The sequence below is a fragment of the Balearica regulorum genome, chromosome 26 (assembly GCF_011004875.1).
Source record: "Balearica regulorum gibbericeps isolate bBalReg1 chromosome 26, bBalReg1.pri, whole genome shotgun sequence".
In the NCBI taxonomy this organism is placed as follows: domain Eukaryota; kingdom Metazoa; phylum Chordata; class Aves; order Gruiformes; family Gruidae; genus Balearica; species Balearica regulorum.
Window position 1 is genome coordinate 1,785,375 of NC_046209.1, and position 27,652 is coordinate 1,813,026.

A 27,652-nucleotide genomic window follows, 5' to 3' on the forward strand; every position below is an offset into this window, starting at 1 on the left:
ATAAAAATACACTTTTAAAAAAAAATAAAAAATCCAACCCTCTCATTTGAAGTAGCAGTTTTGCAAAGATTCCTCACACTCAGTTTGATTGGCTCTGAACCCCTCACGTCACGATGACACTTTCTAGCACTATCTCCATGGCTTGGAGTTTGCAGAGACCAATCAGTTCATTCCTTTTCATAGCAGCTTGTTTTCAGCCCTCTCTTGTGCAGTCCTGAGTGGAGGATGTTATCAAATCCCAGCACTAGTGTGTCTTGGAATCGAAATGAGTTTCAAGGAAAGTCCTCTGGCAAAGCCAATTATTTTGAATCAGGACTGTGTTATTTCTACCAACACCTAAACTGCTGTATGCCTCAGTTTTACACTTATAATCATCAGGAACCTTTATTATCACCTACTCAAGATAATCACCTTAAACTTTTTAGCTCATGGAAGCAAGCAGAAAGCATCTTTTTTTAAAATTAAATTCACCCACATTTGTTGTCTTGGATAGCTTCTTACAGCTAAGTATCTCCTGTGAATTCTAGCTTCTAACCATGCATAAAAATGGTAAAGCAGCAACATTTTCAGAGAACGTGTTCCAGTTTTCTGAAGTGTTACCTTTTTAAATTTCATATTGGATACACAACAGTAAAACCAATGAGTCAGAGTGCCATTTCTCTGCATTAGCCCAGACTTAAAAGAGAAAACTTGCACAAAACATGACTTACACAAAAAATATCGTCTAGGAGCTTTGTGGTGTAGTCTGCATATGTGCCTCCATGTTTATCTTTAAAAGCAGTAAAGTAGTCCAGAGTTTCCAGCATGCAGAGAACCACAATTAAGCAATAATGTCATGAAATTCAAATGTACCCTCTTCACATGCCATGCTTCTATATTGGTATAAAGACTAATCACAGAATCCATTTTTAAACACAGTAGCCAGGAGCCTGACGGCCACAACTAATTGTCAGTTTGATCCCTTGTCAAAATAAATCAAAGCGAATTGCAGGCTTTTCACACCCGACTCACTGTGGGTTTACTTTTGCCTTGTGTGACGGGGCAGCAGAACGTCCGGTGTGGTGGGGGATCTCCTTGCAGCCCTCCAGCTTCAGCACCTCAGACAGCAGCACCAGCTTCTCCATGATCACCAGCCCTCGTTCCTGCCTCCATATCAGAAGATAAATTTACCTTCTGAGCTAAGCACCTGTAATTTTCAGTGAGTTTTCCAAACAACATCTCTTTAAAAGCATTCTTATTTGGTGTATTATGTTGGGGGCAGGGAAAGAAATGCAGCAGTGTATCACAACTTTGATCGGTTTCCAAAACTTCTGAGGATTCTGTAAACCAGCCAAATGTTGCGAGGACATTCTGTTTATTAATAAATAAGTGTTCATACCAAGCAGCCTACCTATTTTTAGAAATTTCTTCTTTAATTCCGCTTTCATCCTCAAGTAGGATTTTGTATTTTCTCATCACAGTTATGCTTTTCTCTAAACGATGAAACAGTTAATTTCTGGGGTTTTTTAAGAAAGCACCAGTTTAGTTCATCCATGGATGCTTTCCAACCAAACTTTCAGTGGGTTTTAATTCAGTCGCGTTTCACCTTTAGGAATCAAGAGTCTCAACATTTGAACTGTCTTCTAACATTGATGAACTTATGTATGGGCATACACTGACCATGTTAAACTAGGTGTAACAACTATAGTTAAACTGATGTGACAGTCATAATTCAATAGTCAATTTACCATTCTGCCTTTTGATTTTAGTGGCTTGCTGGATTAACCTACTTTAACCTGAATCCTGAATTATGTATTTATGATGCTGTGGTATGATAAACTATTGGTACAGTCTATTCCTTCATAGAGGCTTAAAGCTAGATTCATTCAGTCTGTATGCAGAAGTGATGACTCCTGTATTCTCTCTACTTGTTCTTTCCCCCTTTGTCCTGGGAGCATAATATTCCTAGGACAGGGACGCTTTTCAATCTTCATCTAGATCTTTTCAGCCTAACAGCTGCAAATCTGGTACATGCTGTTTCAGTTCCAGGTTTTATCCTACACCAAAAGCAAGAATAAAATTAAAGTTACTTATAAAAGAAGACACATATTTTCATCTTATAGTTGAAGGCTTTTGTAGGGAAGAGGGACAGAATATCTAGCCTTTCATGTCAATGCTTTTCACAGCACACAGAAGTTATCTTAAAAGAGATTTGTTTTGTGCTAATAAAAGGATGTTGAAATGAGGGCTTCCAAATCCAAAACTTTGTTTATTTATGGGTAGAAACATGTGCTACGCACCTTCAGTGCACAACCTGGTCTTTCACCTTCCTTGACCTCAGAGAATTTCCATGGTCAGCTCCACTACCCTTACCTCATAGCAACTCAGCTTTCTGACTATCAGATTGTTATATTAGGTATTACAGGTATAATAGGTATTACAGCTAGAGCAGGTATTACTATAATACCAGATCCTTCTTAATTACCATGTCTGTCTCAAAACACCTAAAGCCCCTGCATAACTCCCACACCCAGGCTACATCTCTGTTAGCCCACACCCTAAACACTCATTTCAAACAGGGACAAGAGGCAGGCAGGCCACAGAACCAGCGGTTGCAGCTCCAGGCTCACAGCGGGCACAAGGGCATAAAGGGCCCCACGTTGCCTCCGGAGGGGCAGCTGCCACCACACCTCCTCTCACACAAACCTGGTACCACCACAGGGTTCCCACCACCACCACAGAGGCCGCAGCCTCCACAGGGCCCATCCACCACCACAGCCCCCCAACCCATCGGAGCCCACCACCATCACAGCCCCCTCCATCGCCTCCACAAGGGTCGAGACGACGACCACAGCCCCTCTCCTCCCTCCAAGCGCCCCAGGGCCCTTCGCCACCATAAGTGCCGACCGCCACCTCAGGGCCGAACCGCCACCACAGCCCGCCACCGCCTCCACGGCCCGCCTTTCCTCCTCATCTCGAGGACCTATTGGCTGACAGAGCAGTCAGTCAGAAACAGGCTCCGCCCCTGTCCGCGAGGAGGGGTCGGGAGGGAGCGAGCCCCCCCCGCAGCCCAGCCAGGTGGCTCGCGGCACCTCCCCCGCGCGCCGCAGCGCGAGCCCCTTCGCGCCTTCCGCGGGAGCTCCGCCCCCCTCGCCTGCCCTCCCCAGGTGTGTGCGTGCTACGTCACCCCTCCCACGCGTACGGGGCGTGCTGGCGTCGTCGTCCTCCGTGCGCTCCGCGTCACCGCTCCTGGCCTGGCGCGCGGCGGCAGCAGCGGCCGGACGGTTCCGCTCGCAGCGCCTCGGGGTTCGCTTCTCCGGCGGCGCCCGCCCGCCGCCTCGGCCGCCTCCCTCCGCCGTTGGTTCCGGCCGCGTGGGACCGCCCGAGCGGGGCGGCGGCGGACTCGTTGGTGGCCGGCTCGCGCGCGCGGCCTGGTGAACGCGGCGGATCCCGCCGCTCGCGTAGCGCGGCGCCCGGGCTCCCTGAGGTGAGGCCCGGCCGGCTCGGGCGAGGGGAGGGGGTGGGGAAGCGCCGCTTCTCCTCGCCGCCGCCGCCATGAGCGTGGAGGCGTACGGTCCCAGCTCGCAGACCCTCACCTTCCTGGACACCGAGGAGGCCGAGCTGCTCGGCGCCGACACGCAGGGCTCCGAGTTCGAGTTCACCGACTTCACTCTCCCCAGCCAGACCCAAACCCCGCCCGGGCCCGGGCAGGCGGGGCCGGGACAGGGCCAAGGCCCCCCCGGAGCGGGGCAGGGACCGCCAGGACCGATCGAAGCACAGGTGAGTCCGCGGCCGGAGGCGAGGTGTGCGTTGGGGCGGGGGGGGGGGGGGGGAATCGGGGCGTCTCCGCCGCTGGGGTGGGGGGGTCCGGAAGGGGCGGGCGGGCCCGGCCGTGGGGCCGGCGAGGGGAAGCCCTGGGCGGGATGCGAGGTTGGGCGCTCTGCCCCCGGCAGCGCCGGACGGGGAAGTGGAAGCCGCGTGTGGCTGCTGGCCTGCCCCGTGGAGAGTAGGCTGCCGGCTGGGGAGCGGGGCCGCCCGCTGCCGGTACACCGCAGGCTGGCGGCCCCTGGCCGGTAGCGGGGGACGGGCCTGGCAGCCGGGCGCTTTGCTTCTGCCCTGGAAATACAGGGAGAGCTCGCTGAGGATAAAACTTGCGGCCGGTTGTCCGCTGGTAAAGCCCGGCGTACTTTGAGGCTGTATTGTGACAGTTGTGTCGCCTTTGGGTGCGATGTTGAAGTAAGAAATCGGGAATGCTTCGGGATGTCGCTTTAGTTTCTTTTGCTCTTTATAACAAATATGGCTGTAGGTAGTTGAGTACGGTGGAAATTCAGTACTACTTCTTTTAATTTCTTCCTATGATTAAAAGCATATTTTGCTTTTAAGGGTTTTTTGGCCGCTTTTTCTGCTGCACGGTTGCTATGCTGGTTTATTTTGGGTTTGTATGGGAGTGACAGTTGATATGGCCTGAGATTTAAGTTCAGAGGTCTGGTTCCTGATAGCTTAAAAACAGGTGATTTTTTTAAATATATATATAGCCTGTTGATGGTTGGTACATATGTGATAATTTAATTGTATTTATTTAACAACTCACAAAAGCAAAAGAAAAGAGGGAACTAGAGTTATGTGCTTACAAGTGGAGAAGTGTTGCAAATGATACTACCTGTCACTGTACTACATCCTCACTGTGTCTGTAGTAAAAAAAAAAAAAACACAAAACCAAAACTGAAGAACTCTCCCATGTTTGTTAAAAAGTCAGACTTTTCTCCATATAAAGATCATGGCATATTCTGCTGTGTTTTGTTACATCTAGATAAATACTCGTGTATTCCCATTATTAACAATTAAATGTTTGTAAATTATCCATGTTTTAAAGGATGAATTTAAAAAGGAGTTGAAATGCTTTAGATAATTTTCTAATCTTGAATCTAACATAGTTTGAGTGGGCTTGATTTTAACTTTTATTTGTAAACCCTGATGTATCAGGGTCTGTAAATGATAGAGTTGTGGATATAAGTGAGCAAGCTGAAAACAGGCCAGTGGGTCCAGAGAACACAGGTGTGCAGTGCATGACTGAGGGTGGTATTATCCTGTCCTAGCTGTATCGGGTTTATCCCAGGATGAATTGAATGACTTTCTTGTGCTTGAAAGTGCTCAGCACGCTGGGTGTAGCTGCTGTGGTGTGACTTGCTCCAGGTTAGTGTGTTCATAACACAGAATTAGAGATGTGACCCTCATGGACTGTTTGTTTATTTTCTGTTTACTTATAGATTTTGGGTTTGGTAGACTTTATCCAGTTTGAGCATTGAGATATCAGAATTATTTAGTAGTAGTAAAATGTCTCTGTACAGTCAGGTACAGAGACATTTGATTAAAAAGACAGTTTTAATAAAATCTTAGTTTTTAAAGCTTTAATGGGTTGTGATCATTCCGGAACTCACAGTGGAGAGTATGTGGCCAGAAGAAGAAATATCACCCCAAAATAAACCTCATAAGCTAAAAGACCAGGAGAGAGGATTAGTTTGTCTTTTTTTGTCTAAACATGTTTGAAAAGCCTTTGAAGTAAAACGAAAAAAAAATATCTGGAGAGCACATTCAGGTACTAGTATATCTATAGCTATCTGTCCTGCCAAGAAGGACGGGTTTGTGGGTTTTGTTGTTTTTTTTTAAACCAAGTGCATTTATGATGTTTCCACAAACTCCTGCACTCATCCTGATCCTCATTTTGACCGTAGAAGCATAGGTTTTTTGGGAGGATGGGGAGAGGGAATGGACTGATTGCAACAAGAGCTCTCGGAAGTGTAGTAAGTACAGTGTCCTCCTGAGCTGAAGTACAGCAAAACCCAGATCCCTGGATCTGTTCAGACTTGTATGTTTCAACAGTTTCATCAGTGATAAGATCAGAAATTATGTGTGGTTTAAAGATTTTTAGGGAACATTTTCCTGCCTTCAACAAATAATTTAAACTTTAAGTTTTTTGGCAGGAAACATACTGAATAATAACTTCTAAGGCCCCAAAATTGATCACATCTTGCTTAATTAAATGTTGTCACTGGGATTATAATTAAAGCTACTTGAATAAATAATCTTTATTTGGAGCTGATAAACAGTGGAGGTATGTGCTTTTACTCTGCTGTTTTATATTCTGGTATCTTTTTAGTGTCCTAATGTTTAAAAGAGATTAGTTGAGCAATAGAGAGCACCTAATTTATTAAGAAAATGTGATTTATTTAGGCAGTCTATAAGAGCTTTCTTTCTCAACATATATTTAACTAATAGTTTAAGAGGATATTGTTAGAATTGATTAGTGTCCAATTGACAAAAGAAAGCAAGAGGCTAGTAGTGCAGAAGCAATGTCTACTGTCTTCTCTTCAGAAAACTGTATTTCCATTGTTTACATATAATTAAAATCAAGCATAGAAATAGATTTTTCAAAGTATTTTAAGATAAACTCTTAATTTCTGCCTTATTTTCTTTCACTTTTCCAGGCAAGGACTTAGTTACGATGCTAGGAAGCATTCACATGCCCAAGTCTGTAATGGACAAGGCATATTGTGTTAAGGTGTTAGCCAAGCTGTTTGAGTCAGTGGTTGAAGGAGGCTGGATCAGCTATTAGATTTTTTTTGGTCAAGACTATGGGGGCTGGATTTAATTTCCAGTTCTAACAAAGTCTTTTTGTCTTAGCAAAATGACTTACTCCTTGTTGCTCAGGTCGCCATCTGGAAATACAGCTTACTCCACACTGCTTTGGAGGTGGTGTGGGGGTGAATGTTCTCAGTAATATCCCCTTCCTTATTTTGAAAGGGAAAGCAAATCAATAGTATAATAAGGTATGGTAAATAGACTATAGCTTTAATGTAAAGAATCTACAAACAACAAATAGTTGGGTTATCCGTGCAAGTCCAAAAGTGTGTATTTTTTTCTCAAGCATGAGGGAAAATTACCTGAATCGGGACAGTGTGACTGGGTGTCCTGTGGCTACTGTGCAGCGTTGAAGTGCGTTGCCACAATTGATTGGACCACAGTCCTGTAACAAGAGTACTCTTCTAGCAAAATACCTACTTAACTGCAATTATTTTTCTTGTTACAGCTTGAAATGTACCACTTTAAAGTAGAACTGCATTAAGAGGATATAGCTGCATTCTCCTGTGGATCAGCTACTGATGTGGGTGGGGTATGTTAGAAGCATCGGGAGAAATTGGGATGGTAGCACTCCGTTACCACTGATCTGGGGAGTCTCTTACATGGTCAGTAGAAGCCACTGCATAAATCATGTCATCTGGTTTACTGTTCTGTAACTCACTTCCCTGGACCTTTGCTGTTATCTCTTGACCAATATTTTAGAAGCCAAAAACGGAGCGAGGGAGGGACCGGTACCTTGGTGATAGTTTCAGAGCACCTCAGTGTTCAGATTGTCGTAGCTGTTAAACTTGCTGTGCCAGAACTTTCAGTCAACACTTTTAAAATAGAGAAGCTCCCCCCCCCATACCCTTATACAACAGTTAATGGTGCCAGATTTTTATTAATATGCACATAGGCTAACATCACAGTAGGTTTCAGAACAATAGTTGAGTCACTTCCTCATTGTGTGCCTGCCAAGGCCTCGTACTCACTGCTGGATTTTCATAGTAACAGGTGACATCATTGCTGCCTAACTCTCTGAAAGGGTAGGAGCTCCCTGGGGTGTAACTAACAGTCACCTGGTGCAGAAGTACAAATAGCTTGCAGTTGTTGTAGTTTCTTGGTTTTCTGCCTTAAAGCTTTACAATTTTACTACTACTCAGCAATCGGATTTTCTTTTTTATGAGCACCCAAAAAATTTGATTAAACTTGTCAGCTGATGTGTATAATAATGTATTATGGTTCTTTGGAATAGGCTGATAGATGTGCACCTGTGAATGCCTGGTATTCATGCTTCTAAGAAATTCAGATTCATTTAAGGCTTTGGAATTCTACTTGTTCCATGATCAGTTAATAAGTTATCTTCCTATTTTGTAAAATGGCACTATCTATTTAAAATGGATATTTATCTTCAAACATCTGTGGAGATGCTATTACACAGCGAGCTGATTGGATTTGAGTTCATCATATTAATGGGTTCCTGCATGCTACTGCAGTTTCTTTGGGGTTTTTTTATCCTTTTTCCCTCTGCTTCTTTTGCACATTCTATGCTGGTGGTTCCTTTTGGCTGATTCTTTCTATTAAAAGTCAGTACTTGGAGGTAACATCAATAAAAAGTCATACCATTTAGACTGTGTTTTGTAAATGCACCTCATTTCATTTGAAGATAATGAAACAAAGCTTGTGTCGTCGAGTCCAGTTCCTTACTGCTAAGGGCAAATGTGAAGTGGCTTACACTTATTTTTAAATTTAACTCTTGCAATTGGCTGTTAAATTTTAATGTGCAATACTGAAACTAGCTTGAGTGGAATCTGAATGAGACTTTCAGAGAAGTAAGCTTGTCTTGATTTGCTTATGAGTTGTAGCTTTAAAATGCTACGGCAATTATTTTTATTGCATTTCTTTTCATAAAAGATTTAGTGTTCTTCTCACTGTGGACAGCTTTCTCATCTCTTGTCAGAATTAAGTTACAGATACTAGATAAATTTCATTAAATTTCTAAGTGCAAAAGGGTTACTAGCGTACTGTATTGATAGGTGATTCCTATTTATTAATCAAAATTTTCAGAAATAAATATTTCTCATCTTGTCTAACCTGATACCTTTTAGAAACAGTTGGGGGTTTTAATACATCTGATAGTTTTGCTCTGACAGGAAGTCTCTGCATCACAGCACTCATCCCAGATATTTTGTTAATGTTATGCTAATCATTATGTACTAATCAGTCACTTTGGTGGTCCCTTTCCGACCTTTCTCAACTCAAAGTTAATGTGGATTATCGTATGCTTATCTCCTCTCAGATTTGAGAGCGATCTTGCTGAACAGGTCAAAGAATCCAGTGATGGAGTGGACAAAGTTTTGGAGGTGTGGGATCTAGCCATCTTGGGGGGTCTTGGCAGCATTGTGTTAAGGTGCTGAAGCTCCCCGTGGCTGTTAGTCTGTAGAGATGCAGCAGTGGAATTAAACTAGAGCACCGGTGAGGCCCGAGGGGCAGTGGCTGCTCTAGCTGTGCCAAAATCTGATTTGTGACGTTCACACTTCTTGATGCTCCTTCCTGGTGGTAAACACACTGTACTCAGTGTTGCCAAAAGGAGTTATTTTTAATGTAAGACCTGGTGTGTAAAAGTGGCTGACGCAGCACCAAATGTTGCAGAACTTCATGGTTCTGGCAGTTAGTGTATCTCAGTGGAAAGAGAGCACACCTGGTTTTATGTGCTGTGTTAGCACGCTGGAACTCTGAAGCGTGTTGCTCTGAAAACTCGAGCTGCGTTACTAGTTTTGATGGACTTCTGCAGTTTTCTTGGATAACTTGGAGAGGCCTCATTTTTTTTTAAAGGAAATCATACTGTAGCTAAAACAAATTTAAAGTAACACAACAGTGACTGTCATACCTGATGTATTTTGCAAGTATGTTTGATTCAGAATGTAATATGGTTAGTACGTCTTGAATGAGTGATACTGTCTGGAGAGTTAGATACTCTGCTGAAAACCAGTTTCTGTTATTTCTTATACTTTCAAATTTATTTTTTTTTAAGTTAGGCTTATATGAGAACAGGTTTCTTGATTACCTGCTCTCTATTGTCCAAGTGTGATGAAGTCATGCTTCTGACATTTTGGGGGGGAACATTGATTTGGTGGATAGAGAACAGAAATAGGTGGGGAAAGTCCTATACAATAAAGATCCTGTTTTCAGGTAGATTCCTGGAGTAAAATAAAAGATGAAAAAATAACGTTTGATACTGCTGGAATTGTTTAAATGGAGTCTTGTGTGTTGTGTGAGACTGTATGGAAAAATGTAATCTGCAGAACTGCAATCAATCTCCTTTTGTTAACTTTTTTCTACTTATCAGTTGGAATTTAAATAATCCTGTAAAATAGGAGCTAATGAAGCAAGTATTGATTATGTAACTGGCATGTGTTTCAGTTCTCACCAGCATTTTTCTTTCCTTTTGAGATTTTCTAAATTAAACACAAGTTTTTGGGGAGTAGAGATTACTGTCCCTGGCTTTATGTTTTGGAGTCTGTTTTGATGGTATAACTTAAGCACTGACCTTGTATTTCAGGTTAATGGACCTGATGGCATTCTCCAGAATGGAGCTGTGGATGATAATGTGGCTAAAACCAGCCAGCTTCTGGCAGAGTTGAATTTTGAAGAAGATGAAGAAGATACCTATTACACAAAGGATCTTCCTGTGCATGCTTGCAGGTAAGACCTAATCTTTGACCCAGGCTTATTATTTCCAGAGGTCAGGAGCACTTGTGTGAGGGAAAGGTGTATGCTTAGAGGGTTTTTGGATTTTGAGAACAGCTTTCTTGGAGATAGCCATGTGCTGGTAGGAAAATGGTGCCCTCTGGTGAGCTCTTGTGTATGCTTACAGTTGCCATGTCCAGTAAGTCTTTGACCTCCCTTGAGGAGTAAAGGCTAACCTGCAGAGGGATGGTAATGGTGGGAAGTGTTAAAATACTGATGACTCAGAACAGAAATTTAACTCGTGTTTGATACTTTCACCAACACTCGTGTTCCCTAATTGTTACTTCCCCTTGTTTTTGTACACCACTAGGTAGTTTAAGTCTTGTATTTGAATTTTCCTATAAGTGAGTGCCCAATCACTTCCTGTTTTTTCATTTTTAATTCCAGTTACTGTGGTATCCATGACCCTGCTTGTGTGGTTTACTGTAACACCAGCAAAAAGTGGTTCTGTAATGGGCGTGGAAATACATCTGGCAGGTAAATGGTCAAATGATGGAAATAACAATGACAGACTTGTTTTAGAGTGTTTATTTTGAAGTGGTATGATGGCTGTGACTTATTTTGGTGACAATTGAAGTCTAGTGACTTAAATTGTGACCCTTCAGCCTCCACTTTCACTTTTCTACTGTTACTAACTTAGACCTCGATCTCAGCAAAACTTAAATTACTTCTGTGAGGGAAGAACCTCATCCGTGTTCTTAGAAAGCGCAGTAGAACTGATGCTCTTGACCTGTGGAGCTTTGGTAGGCTTCTTTCAATTGTCAGTAACATAAAAAGAAATTTTTATGTTACCTGTTCTTTCACACTCATCTATCTTGAAGCATTCGTGCACTGAGAAACGAGTGAAGCTGTGTTAGTAGAATCTTTGCTTAGATGTAAAGAGCAAGCTTTTAGCAATGTCTGCCACAGTATGAATAGATTTTGATTGTGTCTTTGAATAACTGAGCTAATATATTAAGTTAGGACTAAATCTGATTTTCCTCTTAACTTCATCTAAATGTATGTCCTCTCTGGTTTCAGCCACATTGTTAATCATCTTGTGAGAGCAAAGTGCAAAGAGGTGACTCTCCATAAAGATGGACCTCTTGGAGAGACTGTCTTGGAATGTTATAACTGTGGATGTCGTAATGTGTTTCTCCTTGGCTTTATTCCAGCTAAGGCAGACTCTGTGGTGGTTTTGCTGTGCAGGTGAGAGAATGCCTTTGCTGGCATGTTTGTCAAGTCCATTGCATGACCTTATTTCTAAAGGGCAATGCTTGCTTTTATTTGTACAAATATATATATTATAACTCTTAATTTGCCACCAGTTTTCTTTTAGGTGATTGTATAGACTTCATGCATTGTATACAAGTAGATAATGCAATAATGGAACACTCTGTGATGCTGCACAAATGTCTTAGTTCTATAGAAAAGTATTTCTCTCAAATTAAGCAGTCCTTAATGGAAGAAGGGTGGTTTTCCCCTTTGTTAAACTGTGATTTTTTCAGATTTGGAAGAGGAACAGATCAGTTCAGGAAATTACTCTGGAGCCCTACTGAAATAGTAACTCTATTACAGAGTATGTTTTTCTGTCAGCTTGTAGAATCGTTTGAAGACGACAGTAAATAGGAAATAGTTCCCTGACAGGTTTTATCAGAAGTCATGACTTTATAACTGTATGTATTTTTTATTAAATTCTGTCACTTAACCATGTATTTGACAGTAGAAGGTGTGTTTCTACGGAATGAATTTTTCTATTTGTTTAAACAACAGATAGGAAGTAATCCCGAGTGTTTTCAGATACGTTATATGTGTGCATAATCTTAGTGGACTGTAACCACTTTCAAAGGTGAGTGTCATACTTAATATTTTAGATGCTGAAATTTTCAGTTCTAGACACACCCAAGAAATACTACGTAGGATACCGAGCCTTCCCAGTGTTGAAATAGCAGATATAGGAACTAAAAAATGAATTGACACAGCAGGCCAGAGTTGTTTTTCCCTTTTAATTGAGACTTGAGTTGTTTTAAGTGCATAGTAAACCTATTTTTACACTTCACGCACAGACTTGTTCTTACACTTGTCTAATTTAATAATTTTTTTCCATATTTTGGTTGTGCAGGCAGCCATGTGCCAGTCAGAGCAGTTTAAAGGATATAAATTGGGACAGTTCACAGTGGCAGCCTCTTATCCAAGATCGCTGTTTCCTTTCGTGGCTGGTAAAGATTCCATCTGAACAGGAACAGTTGAGAGCACGTCAGATTACAGCTCAACAGATTAACAAACTGGAAGAACTTTGGAAGGTGTGTGCTGCTTTTCAAATACCGGTTGTGTTGTACCAAGTGTTAATTTTGTGGTTTTATGAAGGACAAGACTGTTTTAGCAACTGTATACGACAGGGAACATACTTAAATCACAAGGTTTAAATCTGGCAGATTTGACAAGCAATGCAACTGAGAATTGATCAAAGGGTTCAGGAGATCATTTATCAAAGTAGGAAAGTTTTATCCTTAGATTTCTTAGCTCTGTTCAAGTTGCACTGTCAGGCAATCTGAAAAAAAACCAACTTTCCTTCCTCATATCAAGTCTTTTACTTGTTTATTCCTTACATGATGACTAGCTGAGTTAGGGAACTGTTGGTCCACGTTTGGTATTCACTTCTTTTTGAGAGGTTTGTCTGTACATCCTTTAATGCATGACAGACATGACTGGAGTCATGTCAGTGAGCATGCCGTAGAATGTCTTGGTGTAGTTTCAACAGGTCGTTATACCTTGATACAACTTTCTGTAGTAGTAGAACATAGCATTATCAGTCCTGTTGCGCAGTGAGAGATTGTCACTTGTTCATGCTTAAGACTTTGAAACAATGTTTGTGCTTTGAATTCTAGGAAAATCCATCTGCAACCCTTGAGGACTTAGAAAAGCCTGGTGTTGATGAAGAACCGCAGCATGTTCTGCTTAGATATGAAGATGCTTATCAATACCAAAATATATTTGGTCCTCTAGTCAAGCTTGAGGCAGACTATGACAAGAAACTCAAGGAGTCTCAGGTAGTATGCTTGAAATTTGGCTGTCTGAGGAGGCTTCTGGCCAGTTCTCTGGTATCAAACACATGGTCACTGTTAACAGCATAGAAAGAAGGCTCAAGTGAAATAAATGTTTTTATTACAGTACTGTTACATCACAGTAGTTACAGTGGTAATGATGATGTATGATAACAGGGAGAGGAAAGAAAAATCCTCAAATTAAAGTTTTAAAGAGCTTGAAATACATGGAAACTTCAGTCTTTTCTGTGTTCAAAGTTTATCTTTCCAAGAACCATACTCTATCGTAGAACTGCGACTTGGCCACCTCCTCTTATGTTGTTATCCTCATAACCTGCAGTTACCTTTGTCAGTCAGAGTTTCCAGTCAAACTTGAACTATATGAGGTCATGCAAGCACTTAATGAATGTTTTAAAGGTGGGGGGAGAGAATAACACAGGTGGTGATTAGGACTTTGTTTCTTATTAACTAAGTAACTCTCTTGAGCAGAATTATCTTCTGCAAATGGTGTGAACTCAGTCCATAAAAATAAATACAGATACTTGTCTATACTGTGACATTGGAACGGCAAGTTTTGTATTTCTGCCCTATTTTTGAAGTATAGGACAGTGAGGACTGTGGTAGTTGGCAAACACCTCTTTAAGAACGTAATAGATGTCTTTTCTTTTACTATTAGACCCAAGATAACATCACAGTCAGATGGGACCTGGGCTTGAACAAGAAAAGAATTGCTTATTTCACTCTGCCAAAGACTGATTCAGGTAATGACAGCTTGATTGTGCGTTTTGTCTGGGTTTTTTCATGCCTGGTGAATAACATCGGTGCTTAAAGAAAGAACTGTGGCGATCTGGCCTGGGATATAAGATACAAGGTTTTTGTGTTGGGGAATAGTTGTTCTTTGAATATTCTGAGAGCATTTTTGCATTCCTTTGTAGATATGCGTCTTATGCAAGGAGATGAGATCTGCTTGAGGTATAAAGGAGACCTGGCCCCTTTATGGAAAGGAATTGGTCATGTTATCAAAGTTCCTGATAGTATCCTTTACTTAATGAGCCTTCAGGAAGGCTTAATTAAGGTTGAGATCTCTCTGAGAAATCAGTAAATGTGTATAAAAGTAATTTTGAGATTATTTTAATCTGTCACAGGGGTCTGCTAAAAAAATCAAAATTGGGAAAAATAAAATTCAAATTTTTGCTATAGATTACTACTTAACGAGGTTCTACAGATTATGGTGATGAGATAGCCATTGAGCTGAGGAGCAGCGTTGGAGCGCCTGTGGAAGTTACTCATAACTTCCAAGTGGATTTTGTATGGAAGTCTACTTCATTTGACAGGTACTCAGAAAGCACTTCAAAACTTGGCAGATAACGGGTGCAGTTGGTGTATAGGTTTACCTTCAGTGGGAATTTTTGAACAAGCTAGCAATCAGAAATCTGATTATGCCAAATATTTCAAGTCTATGAACAAGGGACATCCACTTCATAGAGCAACAGGCCTAACTTCTTAGAAATGAAATGAATCTGAATGCCATCAAACTGTCTACAGTTTTTCTCATTTTGAAGGCACAATTAAGGTTTGTCACAAATACATCAAGGTAATGCATAAACCGAAGGGGGGGAATTGACCTTATGTTTAGTAATACTTGGAATATAAGAAGAAGGACTGTTTTGTAGTTCATCTTCCTCATGCTGCTCCATCGTGAAGTGCTCCCTGATTTTAGTTGGCCTTCCTAAGCTTTGAATTGCTTTAGCTGAAATTTTAAGGCATTTGATTGACTGTGGGGTCAGTAGGCTTCAGAAATGTCTGTGCTGTGTTTTGTAAGATAGGAGTTTGTTTATTACCCTGAAAGAGCTGTACTGAGTACAAATTTTCTTCACATCTTGCACCCAAAATTACTATTGCAGATTCTGTCAAAGACTGATGTTTCTCTAGAGATTTTTCTGGTTTTAATACTTTGTAGTATTCACTTGAGGAAGAACAAGATTTGTGTTCTCAGGGTCTAATTTTTGTCTTTTAATTCTGTTAGTAAGTGTTCTACGCTGTTCTCTTTTCCCAAAGTATATTTTAATTTGTACCTGATGATTGATTAACCTTTGTGTAGGACACTTGTGGATAGCTGTATCTGAGGTCATACTGATTTATTTTTTTCCTGTCCTTCCCTCATTTCAGAATGCAGAGTGCTTTAAAAACATTCGCTGTCGATGAGACTTCAGTGTCTGGGTACATCTATCACAAACTGTTAGGTCACGAGGTAGAAGATGTAATTATTAAATGCCAGTTGCCAAAACGCTTTACAGCACAAGGACTTCCTGATCTCAACCACTCTCAGGTAACCTCATCTCCTTTTTACTACAGGCAAAGAATATGATAAAGGATTTATGAATAGGAGTTGAGCAACTTTGTAACTTCCTGTGCATTGAATGCTAAATAGCAATAAAAATGTTTTTATAGGTTTATGCCGTGAAGACTGTCCTGCAGCGTCCTCTGAGCCTTATTCAGGGTCCCCCTGGTACCGGAAAAACAGTGACATCAGCCACAATCGTCTATCATCTGGCTAGACAGGGCAATGGGTAAGAACTATTCTCTCTAAATCTTTATGAGGTCACTTTGTTAATGGTCAAAGAATCAACTTGATTTTAAAAATCAAAATAATTTGTATCATTTGAACAAAAAAGGTTTTCTAGAAGTATATTTTTCTGGGAAGACTTGTGGCTATTTCAGAAAATATTCTTCCCTAGCATATTTTTAGGGGACACATGTCGTAACACATGATTTTATTACAAGTCTAGCAGAAAAAAATTCACAGCTCATTGAAACTTGATTTTTGCTTAATTTTTTTTCAAGGCCTGTGTTAGTCTGTGCTCCAAGTAATATAGCTGTAGATCAGTTGACTGAGAAGATCCATCAAACTGGACTGAAAGTGGTTCGTCTGTGTGCTAAAAGTCGTGAGGCAATTGACTCTCCTGTATCCTTCTTGGCATTGCACAACCAGATCAGAAACATGGATAGGTAAGAAATGGTTGAGGGAGGGCAGGGGAACAAAAAACCCAGCTTGAATATTGTGGTGGACGCAACCGATTAACTGTGTAGTGATGACAACATTTATTTGCTTGATGTGATAGCTGTTTTTGGTTCTGTACATGTGTCATTTAGTTTTACAAATTAGTTCCGCTATAATCCTGCAAAGTTGTTAATTAGGCCATAAAGCAAAATTCCTTTTTTTGTAGCATGCCAGAGCTTCAGAAACTGCAGCAGCTTAAAGATGAAACTGGAGAACTCTCATCTGCTGATGAGAAACGCTACCGTGCACTGAAACGAACAGCAGAGCGTGAATTACTTATGGTAAGGTTCCATTGGTTCTAGCAGCTTAAATAATTGCCTTCTCCAACTTGAGGCTTAGTTGCAATTTGTTGGTGGAGACCAGAGTACAGGTTAACTTTGGGGGCAGTTCCTGGAATGGTCTTGAATACTCTTCCACGTAGAAATATTGTCTGTTGATAGCCTACTTTATTAATTTCAGTTGTGTTTCTGTCTCAGAATGCAGATGTGATCTGTTGCACATGTGTGGGCGCTGGTGATCCAAGACTTGCAAAAATGCAGTTCCGCTCCATTCTGATTGATGAAAGCACCCAGGCTACTGAGCCAGAGTGCATGGTGCCAGTTGTCCTGGGAGCAAAACAGGTAGGAGCCATTGGATTCCATTAAAGAAAACAGAGTATAAGTAGAGGAAGTAGCATCAAGCAGTAACATTCACAGCGTAGGCACATAGGGATACAAAATCCTTTCCTTTCATGGAAGACAATTCCATAATACGGATCTAAATGACTTTATTTTTGTGTTAGTCCTGTTAGTTTTCTGTTTCCATGGCATAATCTTTGCATAGAACATGTTGGTCCTGTTGGAACAATCTGGAGACTGAATAAGATTTTGTTTGAAAATGATCAGCTGAATAGCTAGTTGACACTAAAGGTTTCTAAGCCTTAGGTTAGATCTGAAGCTTATTACAAACCAGACCGATTAGTTCCAAATATAGTAGGATATTGCTATTGTTTCTAGCTGTTCAGCAAGTTTGAGAAAATACCAACTTGGGTCAAACTTTCTTTTCTACAGCTTATTCTTGTAGGTGACCACTGCCAGCTTGGTCCTGTTGTGATGTGTAAAAAAGCTGCAAAGGCTGGTCTATCTCAGTCTCTCTTCGAGAGGCTTGTGGTGCTGGGGATTCGTCCAATTCGCCTGCAAGTACAGTATCGCATGCATCCTGCGCTCAGTGCTTTTCCATCCAACATCTTCTATGAGGGTTCACTCCAGAATGGCGTTACTGCAGGTAAGCAAGAAAAGCACTTCTGCAAATTACTTTCTTTTCCACTAAGGATAAAAGGAAGGAATCTTTAATCTAGATGAGGGTTTTTTAATACAGTCACTTAAAAAGAGAATTGCCACTGCACTTAGTTTTGAGTCTTTAAGGTGCTTTGATATGAAAATTAGTGTTCTTTCTAGTAAAGCAGTGCTAACTTCTTTTACTTACTGTTTTTGTGCTCTTCAGCGGACCGTGTGAAAAAAGGTTTTGATTTCCAGTGGCCACAGCCAGATAAGCCCATGTTTTTCTATGTTACACAAGGACAGGAAGAAATTGCCAGCTCAGGCACCTCTTACTTGAACAGGTAAACAAAATTCAACACTGAGATATAAACTTATTTAAAAATACATTTGAGACTCTTAAATGAATCTGTTAATAATCCTGTGACATCCCTTGGAGACGGTCACAATTAACGAAGTCAAAGGGAAGTGCAATATACAGTTCCCACTGCAAACCAAATATCTAAGCATTTCTCTATCCTTCAGAATCTCTGCAACAAAATCTATAGTATTCTGTATTCACCATAACTTGTGGTGCCTTGCGATGTGAATTAAAGGCATAACAGCTAAATAAAGGCTTGTGTTTTCAAAGAGGAGGTACTTTCTGTTTCTGTGAAGGTAGTATCTGTACTTCAAATGAGCCAACCCACAGACCTCAAATGTGTGCTGGGATACAGTACTTCAGTGCTATTGATGCTTATGCTCTAGAGTAGCTCTTCTAAATTAATAAAATCTTGTTTCCTATTAACAGCTTTGATTGAAACTGCTTGCATGCTTTTTTAATAAGAGCTGCCATCAAAGGATAGTGCAGGCTGAGCCGTGTTTCAGAGTTGATTTGCCTTAGGCTTCCTTTACAGTAAATGAAGAGAAAAAGCGTCTCCAGTGGGAGCAGTTCAGATCTTAAGTGGGTTTGAATTGTTCTGTGGAGGTGTGTGTTTTCCTTCACTGGTAGTATAAGGAGCATGGGACAATTAAGTGCCTAATATGTGGGATGAATTTGGGCCAGCAAGTAAACTGACTGCAGTTGCAGCAGGAAATGCCGATCAAGTCCCATTTCGAAGCCAGAATTCCAATAGCTCCTGAAGCAGAGGCCTAAGTGTTAGATTTTTTTATTGGGATGCGAAAGGGATGGGAATTTAATTTTCTTTTTTCTGTCCTTTTTTCCCCTGCACATTCCAACTTCTTTTTTTAAAGAGTGAGCTTAAAACATTTTGCTCCTCTTGGTGGTATGCATTTGTTCATGTGCCTGGAAGGGACACCAGATCAACTTATGAAAAATATCTGCTGTGATATTTTTATTCTCGGTCTGTTTCACGAACAGCATGTGCAAGACTGCTGAATGCTGCAAGCCAGATTGTGCACAAACAAATGGCACAATAGTTGGCTGACAGGGAGATTGGCATTAAAAGCATTCTATATTTAAAACTTTAAGATAAAGCGACTGAAAGATCTGCTTGCACAGCAGGCTGGAACACTTCTAATGATCACTCAAAAGTACACGTGTACATTTAACTCTACTAAGAAGTTCCGTTTCAGAACGAGGATGGAAGTGTATATATAAGGAGAAATTTCTCTGTCATTCTAGGATGTTTTTTGAGGTGTTGGCTTTTGCACGTACTCTTCTGGCTGAGAATATCTATGCATGGCCTAAGTCAAGAGGTGACAGTGGTGAATGTTCCTGCAAAGCTTAAACTGAATTAGTCGGAGTGCTTGAGCAATGCAGTGTAAAATTGATCTTTTTCTTGAAGTAGCCTTTCTGCCAAAAGGCTAGCACAGCAATCATGTTCAAGTGATTTTTAGACCCATTAACTTGCAAAAAGTTAGACCTAATGCCTTGATTCTCCTTAGATAAACAAATCTCTCTTTCTAGGACGGAAGCTGCCAATGTGGAGAAGATAACCACAAAGCTACTGAAAGCTGGTGCCAAACCAGACCAGATTGGCATTATTACTCCTTATGAAGGTCAACGATCCTATCTGGTGCAGTACATGCAATTCAGTGGTTCCTTGCATACAAAGCTCTACCAGGTATGGAGTCATTGCACGTATGAGAACGCTTGGCTGCAGAGAAGCTAGAGGAGTCAGACATTGTGAAACTTCGTGATATTTTCATTTTTAGTCTGACTTCTTAGGTGTCAGTCTGTGTTTATTCTTGAGTGATCTTTGAGTTTTTTATTTGAATGTAGTTAACATAGACCAGGGAGAAGAGTTAAGGAGGTATCAAATGACAGTAAGTGTCAGGGGAGCAGTTGGCCAGATAAAGGAGAAAGCCCTGTTAAGGTCCCTGTTGAAAGGAAGGCTTCAGTGAGTCCATCCTCTGAGGATTTGTTGAGGCACAGAAGGGAGAGGTCACTAGTGCTTCAGCTGTGGAAAAGCTTCAGTCAGCTTGTGTCTTAGATAAAAGCATCAAGCCAAGAGACACGCAGGAAACCAAGTTCCATAAATTCTGATGGTCATAGTATTTATTTGCTTGGGATTATGTCCTCCCATCAGTGGAACTCCTCTACTGAACATCAAAATTTGTTGCTACAAACAAGGCGGTTCTATGTTTAATATAGTCTGTTTTGCAATACTGAGAACTTGGTCAATGTTTTCACTGAAGGAAGACTTGGTGGAAAGACTGTTACTCCTGCCAGGAATGATCTGTCCTTCTGATTCAGGTTTCTCGGTAGGTGGGAGCAGCAGTGCTAATTTGGAGCTGTCTTACTATGAGGTTTTGGAATAGCCAGAATTCTGTTTGGCACCATACCTAGGAAAGGGATGCTTTCCGTAGTGCAAATGCCAGTTTTGGGGAAATATGAGAACCGTAAAGCAGTGAACATAAAAATAATTTGTTCTAAACTGAGACTGACTGTTCTCCTTTAGGGAAACTATTTAGTGACCAGTGGAATTACCAAATCATTCATCATTACAAAAAAATAACATTTTTGTCAAATGATGGGAACTGCTAGTGCATGGCCAATGTGTTTTGTAATGCCTGTTGGTAGCATAAGTGTTTTGCACTGTGCTTCCCTGATTTACATGTTTTCCTCTGTTTCAGGAAGTGGAAATTGCAAGTGTGGATGCCTTCCAGGGACGAGAGAAGGACTTTATTATCCTTTCTTGTGTGAGGGCCAATGAACACCAAGGAATAGGGTTTCTGAATGACCCCAGGCGTCTTAATGTAGCCCTTACAAGGGCAAGGTAAAGTCAAATTGGACAGCTCTTTATTCTAGAGACCTAATGTGATCTGCTCAAGCATTGGTACAATCTAACAAGAGGCCTGTGTTTTGTGGGTAGCAGGCCTGCTCCCCACCCAGTGTAAAGGAGGCTTGAGTGATTTCCACGTTCCCTGCAGTTTACCAAGAGCAACCTCAACTTAAGCACTGTTACCATTTGGCATCAGTAGTGTGTAGATGCCAGCATGTTGTTCCCCTTCGTTTGCAGGACAGAATTCTTTCTTTGATCTGTTTCTTTACCCATTCCAGCAACTATTTTTTAGCATTTTCTTTCTCTTAAAATGGATTTGATTACTGAGAAGGGTGGTGTGGAGTCAAGGCTATATTGGTTGGCTTCCTCGGTTCCTGCAAGCTTTCAAACCAATATAGTGCGGTTGGTCAAGTGCAGTGACATGTTTGTCAAGCCTGCAAAAGGAAGCTTGTGATTATTGAGAAACTGGCTGCAGCAATCTCCTTTCCAGTGTTTTGTCATACTACAGAAATTGTTTGCTGTAAACAAAACAGTTGCATCAGGGTCTCCTGCACCTACTGTCATGAGTTTCCATTAGATGCCTTGATTTTACTGCAACAGAGATTGACCTCGAGGCTGTTCTGACACTAATGCGTAAGATGGCTTTATTTTTATTCAAAGTTATTTTTAGTTTCTGTTTGTCTGCTGCTCTGTAGGTATGGAGTAATTATTGTTGGGAACCCAAAAGCGCTGTCTAAACAACCACTTTGGAATCACCTGTTGAATTACTACAAGGAGCAGAAGGTTCTGGTGGAGGGACCACTGAATAACCTCCGGGAAAGCCTTATGCAGTTCAGCAAGCCCCGGAAACTTGTCAATACCATCAACCCGGTAAGTTGACCTTTCCTGTCTCTCAGATGTTTGTGGCATGAAGCAACTGGGGGTTAATTGATCAAGTACAAATGGATGGAATAAACAGGCACCCACATACCCTCACACATCCATAACTTTCATTTTTGTTGCCTAGTTAATGCAGTATGACCCAAGTAAGTTGCTGTTTCAGCTGTTCCTAAGTTGAGCACTTGTAGAAAAGCCTTTTTGGTGCTGTTTTTATTGCCCTTTATTTACTGCAAAATTTTATGAGGGGGTAATTTCTGAGGTGAACAAAACATAAAGTAACTGTTCTGTGAGATGGCAAGATCACTAGGCATGTGAACTTAATAGCATTGTACTTTAATCCTCAGCCTGCAAGTTTTATACTTAGCCCTTTAACATAAGTAGTCATTTTGGGGGAAGCTTGTCAGCCATCACAGAACAACAGTGGTAGGAACAGAGCAAGGGAGGAGTTATCACTGGAACCTCAAAATAGACTGAAAATTCAAGTGTTTCGCAGTTTGATATAGGCTGCCTGTAGGATTTTTTTTCTTGTCATGTTGAAATGATAGTTTTCCATGTCTTAGAACGAGTTCGTTTCCTTAGCACTTGTACAGTATGCGTTACCTGTGGAGTTTAACTGGATTTTAATCCAAAATAACTTACACTAAAGTTGCAGTGCAAAGTTTTCTATGCAAAGGCTTTGTCTAACTCCTGTAATGCTTCCAGGGTGCCCGTTTCATGACCACTGCCATGTATGATGCACGTGAAGCTATTATTCCAGGATCTGTCTATGACCGGAGCAGCCAAGGTAAAGGAAGCTATCTAAATTAACATCTCTGTAGATCTATTTTCTTTCCCCCAACTAGTCCCTGGGGTATAGTATCTTACAGACTTCAAACTTTTAAATGTTTGAAGAGCCACTACAGAAAAATAGGAGATTTAACAACTGAAAATGTTCATTATGTGCCTGGATTTTGCTCTCTGTATGTAGAAGCCCCTGTAGTCTAACTCATGTCTGCCATTACTGTTAAAAGCAGGAACATTAATTGATTTTTTTAAGTATTTGGTATGTCTGAAATCACTGTGGCTTTTCCTCCCCTCCCCAGGGCGCCCATCCAACATGTACTTCCAAACCCATGACCAGATCGGGATGATTAGTGCTGGCCCCAGCCACGTCACTGCGATGAACATTCCCATCCCTTTCAACCTTGTGATGCCACCGATGCCGCCACCAGGATACTTTGGCCAGGCTAACGGACCAGCCGCAGGTATGGGGGCAAGGGGAAAATGCTACAGAAACCACATTTTAGGTCTAAAGTTGGAGAATGGTTTTTGCTACTCTTGCAGCAGTGCTGGTGAGAGCAGATAATGATGTTTCAGTAATAAATCTTAGTTGTATGGAGCACAAACGCAATAGCGCTGCAGCCTCTAGTGAGGGGCCCTTTGCTGTGTCTACACTGGTGGCTCTGCCTTTTGATTTCTCTGGACCTGCTACGCTGAGTACATACAAAACATTGCATCTTGAGAGCAGTTGAGTCTTTACAGGAACAGTTAATTCTCACGTTTGCATGCGTAAGACTTCTCACTATTGGTTGGAATACACGCTTTTCCAGGACGTGGGGCGCCAAAAGGAAAGACTGGTCGTGGTGGGCGCCAGAAAAATCGTTTTGGGATTCCTGGAACTAGTCAGTCAAACCTTCCAAATAGTCAAGCAAGCCAAGATGTGGTGTCCCAGCCTTTCTCCCAGGGTCCACTGACTCAGGGGTATATCTCCATGAGTCAGCCATCGCAGATGAGTCAGCCTGGGCTCTCCCAGCCAGAATTATCACAGGTAAGCAGCATTTGATGTACAGTCTGCTCTTTTTCCTGGGTTTTATGTTGCGATCTGTGTGTGTGCACATACTTGTTTCCTAGTATGGAGGAAAATAGGAATTAAAACCATTTTCTATGACTTAGCCTCAGCACTTTGTTCTCCTCCACTTGGTGGACTCTAAATACACTCAGGCATTTTACTTTTAGTGAAATGCTGCATGTATAGACATCAGCTCAGGCCCTGGCTTTGAGCTGCTTGCCTGTTCAACAGCCAGCTATCACAAAAACCTTTGTGGAAATTTTGCAGCAAAAAGAGTAGATTTAAAAAAACCAACCAAACAAAAAAAAAAACCCCAAAAAAACCCCAAACAAAACAAACCCAACCCAACAAAACCTCTCAGACTTTACCATTAACCTTGGCCGCCAGGTATTCTGCTCCTGTAAGGGGAACACTTGAGCTTGATAATGAGTTAGAGGCTTAACACACACTTTCATTTTCAGGACAGTTACCTTGGTGATGAGTTTAAATCTCAGATTGATGTGGCGCTGTCACAGGACTCTACTTACCAGGGTGAACGTGCATATCAACATGGCGGAGTGACGGGACTGTCACAGTATTAGAGTGTAAGGCACCTGAGGTTCACTCCTCTGCTTCTTACTCCCTGATTTAAATTCCTGAACACAGTGTCTGTCTTAAGAGTGACATTCCTAATGCAACTGTTGTTTTGCTTTCTTGCTTTCAGGTTGAGGAAGAAGAGCTAAGCTTGTGTGGAGCTTAGTTCATCAGCATTTTATTCTGGGTAATAAAAAAAATAAAATAAAATGGATACCTGTTTTCCACTGCTAAAACTGAAGCACCACTGTGTGAGAGCAACAGGAGAAAGAAACCAACCAACGGAGAGGAGAGAGAGAGAGAAAGGAGCGCGCGCGAGAGAGCCCACTGCTAGCTCACTGAGACAAGGAGACTGACCGGAGAGGAGAGAGAGCACCGAAGGACTGGCTGGCGCCTCACTGGGAAGGCAACTCGCCCCGAAATGAGTGGTCAGCCGAGTCCCTGCTCCCCCAGTCAAACAAGCTCGAGAGAAGGGCCTTAAGCAGGTTTCACTTCATTCCATACTTCTCTTTGCGAGCAGGGCATTACTTTTCAGAGCAGATGGGGAGAGGAAAACCCTCATCTCAGAGTTGTTCTCGTTTTAAAGGGGTACTATATTTTAGCAGTAACTGTTTACATTTTAGAAGCAGAGTATCGTGAGAGAGAGAGAGTTCCTGACTAAGTGACAGCAAGCCAAGCAGAAATCCAGCAGAACATAGCTGATGCTCAACTCTGAGATGCAGGTTTTGTTGTCCAACACTGGCTCTGAAATCCTAGTGTCATCGTGTCGCCCACATTCTGAACGGGTCTTTTGTGACAAGGTGGTTTTAAAGAGATTCTTTCAAAGGAGCACTGAATTTTTAGAAGTTTGTCTCTGAATTCTTAGTGGTGGACCTGGGAGATCCTTGTTCTGAGAAGCTTACAAAAAGTTTAAAACAAAACTAAATTAGAGCACCAACCTTGAGAACTTTCAGTGTGATTTACAGTTGCAGCAATCAGCCTCTTCTTCCTACATTGGATAGCAGTTAGAGTGAAAGGAGCCTGCGCGCTCGAGCAGGAGGAGGGTTTCAAAGTGTTTTCTGTATGCTTTAATTGGCTACTGTCTGGACTCTACTCTGTGAAAAACAAGCCTTTCTGTAAGATGAACTTTGCGCTTGAAAGGGGATGGGTTCCTGTGCCCTTCGGCCCTGGAGGAAAAGATGCTAACAGGCCTGCTTTACTCGCTCCCTCAGATCTGAGGAAGAAGTAGTGGAAACTGGGGATTATATTGGTTTTGAAGTAAAGACTCTACAACGTTACCGAAGCAGGTTGGGAAAAATGGACAAAGCAGGCGGTTGTTGGAAGGTGGCCTCTGATAGCTGGGTATAATTAGAGATAATGGGTTAGGCTTTTGTGTGGCTTCTTCAGTGATTAATGCAGATAGCTGAAAGATTCAGGTGTTGAAAACCAAACCCGGAGCCTATTTTTCAGGTAGTGGACACGGCTGTGCCATCAATGCTGGCTTGAGAAATAGCTGGAAGTCAAAACTGAAAACAGCACATAAGAGAAGCCATCCAATTTCTAAGTTGTACCCATGTCTTAAATAAGTCATATGGGAACACTGGGAGCATTTTATTTCTGTCTAAACCTTTTTAGAAACAGCGCAGAGAATTTAAAATTCCTACAGACCCATTTTTATTGGATCCCTAAATTAGACTAACCTCTACCTCCTAATTAATTGGCAAAGAACAGTAGAGAGTGATTCACTAACCTAGGTGTTTTTAAAGTTTGAATTAAGTTAGCTTTATACTCAAAGGGCTCCAAGTGTTTCTAGTCTTTTTTTGGGGGGAACTCAAAAAAAAAAAATACCTCTCATATGAATGTACTTAAATGATGTAAAACCCACTTTTTGTAACTGGGGGGGAAAGCCCTTTCATTACTGTCCTTTCTGTAGATTGTTGACCCGCTTTCATAACCTGTATTTGCTGTAGTTTTTCAAGAGTGTCTCTCCCCCAGTGCAGACATGGTGTAGCATACCCACAAACCGTGAGTAGCGTGCACATAAACATGGAACAGGTGTTCAAAATTTTTGTTCAGTCCTGCAGCGAACGTAGTTCGAGAACTGCAAAAGAAACTTTCCGGAAACGTAAAACCATTCTTTTCTTATAAAAAGCCTCCAGAGTTAAGACTTCTAAAATGTGAAAGAATGGAGACACAGGCCACCTTCCTTCCTTGTAAGATGGACTGTTTTATTTATTAACATTGCCGAAGGGCTTTTTAATTTTTTTTCCTTCTGTAGGCTGCGTAGTTGCATAGACTTTTCCAATAGGTTTAAGCTGTAACCCTCTGTGCAATGCAATCCATTGAGTAACGTAACGCCCCTCCTCTGCCCTCACCCCCTTTATTTCACTGATGGGAATGCTTGCCTCTGCTTTGTGCTGGTTTTTTCCTTTGTAGCAGTTACTCTGAGTTTTATAAATCCAGACATCAGTGCTAGCACGGTGTTACTCTTTTTTGATTTTGTCTCAGTTTGTTTTAAACCTGTTTGTCATCAATAAAATATTAATAAACAGCTCTTGCATTCAAGGTGGCCCCTAACTTTCAATGATGAAACCATGCAACATTCATTAAAACTTAGTCTGATTGTATAAATGTCAAGTTTATTACTTCTTCTTTTTTTAAACACAGACTAGTACAAAAGTGAGGTGTGTGCATAGCATACATGGGTAAGCAAATGAACTGTAGAAACTCTGTTCAGTGCCCTACCCCTCTTCCCTCCTCTGCCTCACGATCCCAGGGGCTGCAGGAGTTAGGAAAGGCTGGGACTAGAGGTGATAGGTCCTGCCTGGCAGCTCTCCTCCTCTTCCTCCTTCCCCTGTGCTGCAGTAAACATGAACATGGCATTTACCTACAGTACAGGGCTGGCTCAGCAAAGCTGGGCCTGGCTCTGTGTTGAGGGCTGGGCCTGGCACCACCCTCTGTATCAGCTCACTGCAGCTGCTCTGTGTCTGGGGTGATGCAGGGGGCAGTCACCCTCCATCAGGGTGGAGAAGGAGGGATGGCATTACCATCCCCACCCCATGTGAAGGAGAGCCTTAGTCTGCCACAGGTACCAACTAACTAATACTTAAAGGTTTTCTTAATCCTGCCTGTCCTAAATGTGAAAAAAATGGCTCCTGCTTGCTTTATAGTTAAGCCCTACTCTAAGCCCTTAAAACAGTTAAGTGCTTGAAATGGGTTTCAACATCCCTCTTGTTGATCTGCTGGAGTAACACACAGGCCTGGCCTGCTCTGGAGCCCTCTGCTAGGCAAGAAAAACATTTGAACATAAAAACATTAGTATGCTACACAGCTGAAGTACTTCAGCTACTCCAGTCCTGCTCTGCAGCTACACAGCTCAGGGGTGTTTGTTAGCAAAAACTGTCCCAGGGGACAGAAAGACAGTTCCTCTGCAAATCCAACAGTGGTTAAACCTTTAGTGCTTTCCCAGAGGGAGAAGG

At 41.8% G+C, this 27,652-nt stretch overlaps 1 protein-coding gene and 1 long non-coding RNA gene across 3 annotated transcripts; one reads left to right on the forward strand and one right to left on the reverse strand.

Annotated features, from left to right (window-relative positions):
- Positions 1 to 29: 29 nt before the first annotated feature.
- LOC142605287 (uncharacterized) lies at positions 30 to 3,321 on the reverse strand. The gene is made up of 2 exons (XR_012838994.1): positions 3,182 to 3,321; positions 30 to 2,036 (listed from the first exon to the last, which is right to left on the reverse strand). It is a non-coding gene; the product is annotated as an uncharacterized LOC142605287 (long non-coding RNA).
- UPF1 (UPF1 RNA helicase and ATPase) lies at positions 3,183 to 26,738 on the forward strand. 2 transcript variants are annotated; one of them, XM_075776629.1, is made up of 24 exons: positions 3,183 to 3,759; positions 10,160 to 10,302; positions 10,735 to 10,824; positions 11,368 to 11,535; positions 12,449 to 12,629; positions 13,215 to 13,376; positions 14,047 to 14,131; positions 14,306 to 14,404; positions 14,596 to 14,704; positions 15,540 to 15,699; positions 15,822 to 15,940; positions 16,215 to 16,379; positions 16,598 to 16,712; positions 16,908 to 17,051; positions 17,481 to 17,694; positions 17,914 to 18,031; positions 19,597 to 19,753; positions 20,766 to 20,908; positions 21,610 to 21,784; positions 22,496 to 22,577; positions 22,876 to 23,037; positions 23,383 to 23,600; positions 24,083 to 24,205; positions 24,325 to 26,738. In XM_075776629.1, exons 1-23 carry the CDS (start codon positions 3,535 to 3,537, stop codon positions 24,200 to 24,202), a joined length of 3,354 nt encoding a protein of 1,117 aa, XP_075632744.1. In that variant the 5' UTR covers positions 3,183 to 3,534; the 3' UTR covers positions 24,203 to 24,205; positions 24,325 to 26,738. The 2 variants fall into 2 exon arrangements, with proteins under 2 accessions (XP_075632744.1, XP_075632743.1); XM_075776628.1 differs by having other exon boundaries at positions 3,208 to 3,759; positions 14,587 to 14,704.
- Positions 26,739 to 27,652: the final 914 nt, after the last annotated feature.

What these genes read in the sequence shown, in the direction of transcription:
- UPF1 (XM_075776628.1), top strand. Translation starts at nt 3,535, where the DNA reads ATGAGCGTGGAGGCGTACGGTCCCAGCTCGCAGACCCTCACCTTCCTG. An exon ending in CAGGACCGATCGAAGCACAG is followed by an intron (nt 3,760 to 10,159) that starts GTGAGTCCGCGG and finishes CTTGTATTTCAG; the next exon opens with GTTAATGGACCTGATGGCAT. An exon ending in TTGTCAATACCATCAACCCG is followed by an intron (nt 21,785 to 22,495) that starts GTAAGTTGACCT and finishes TAATGCTTCCAG; the next exon opens with GGTGCCCGTTTCATGACCAC.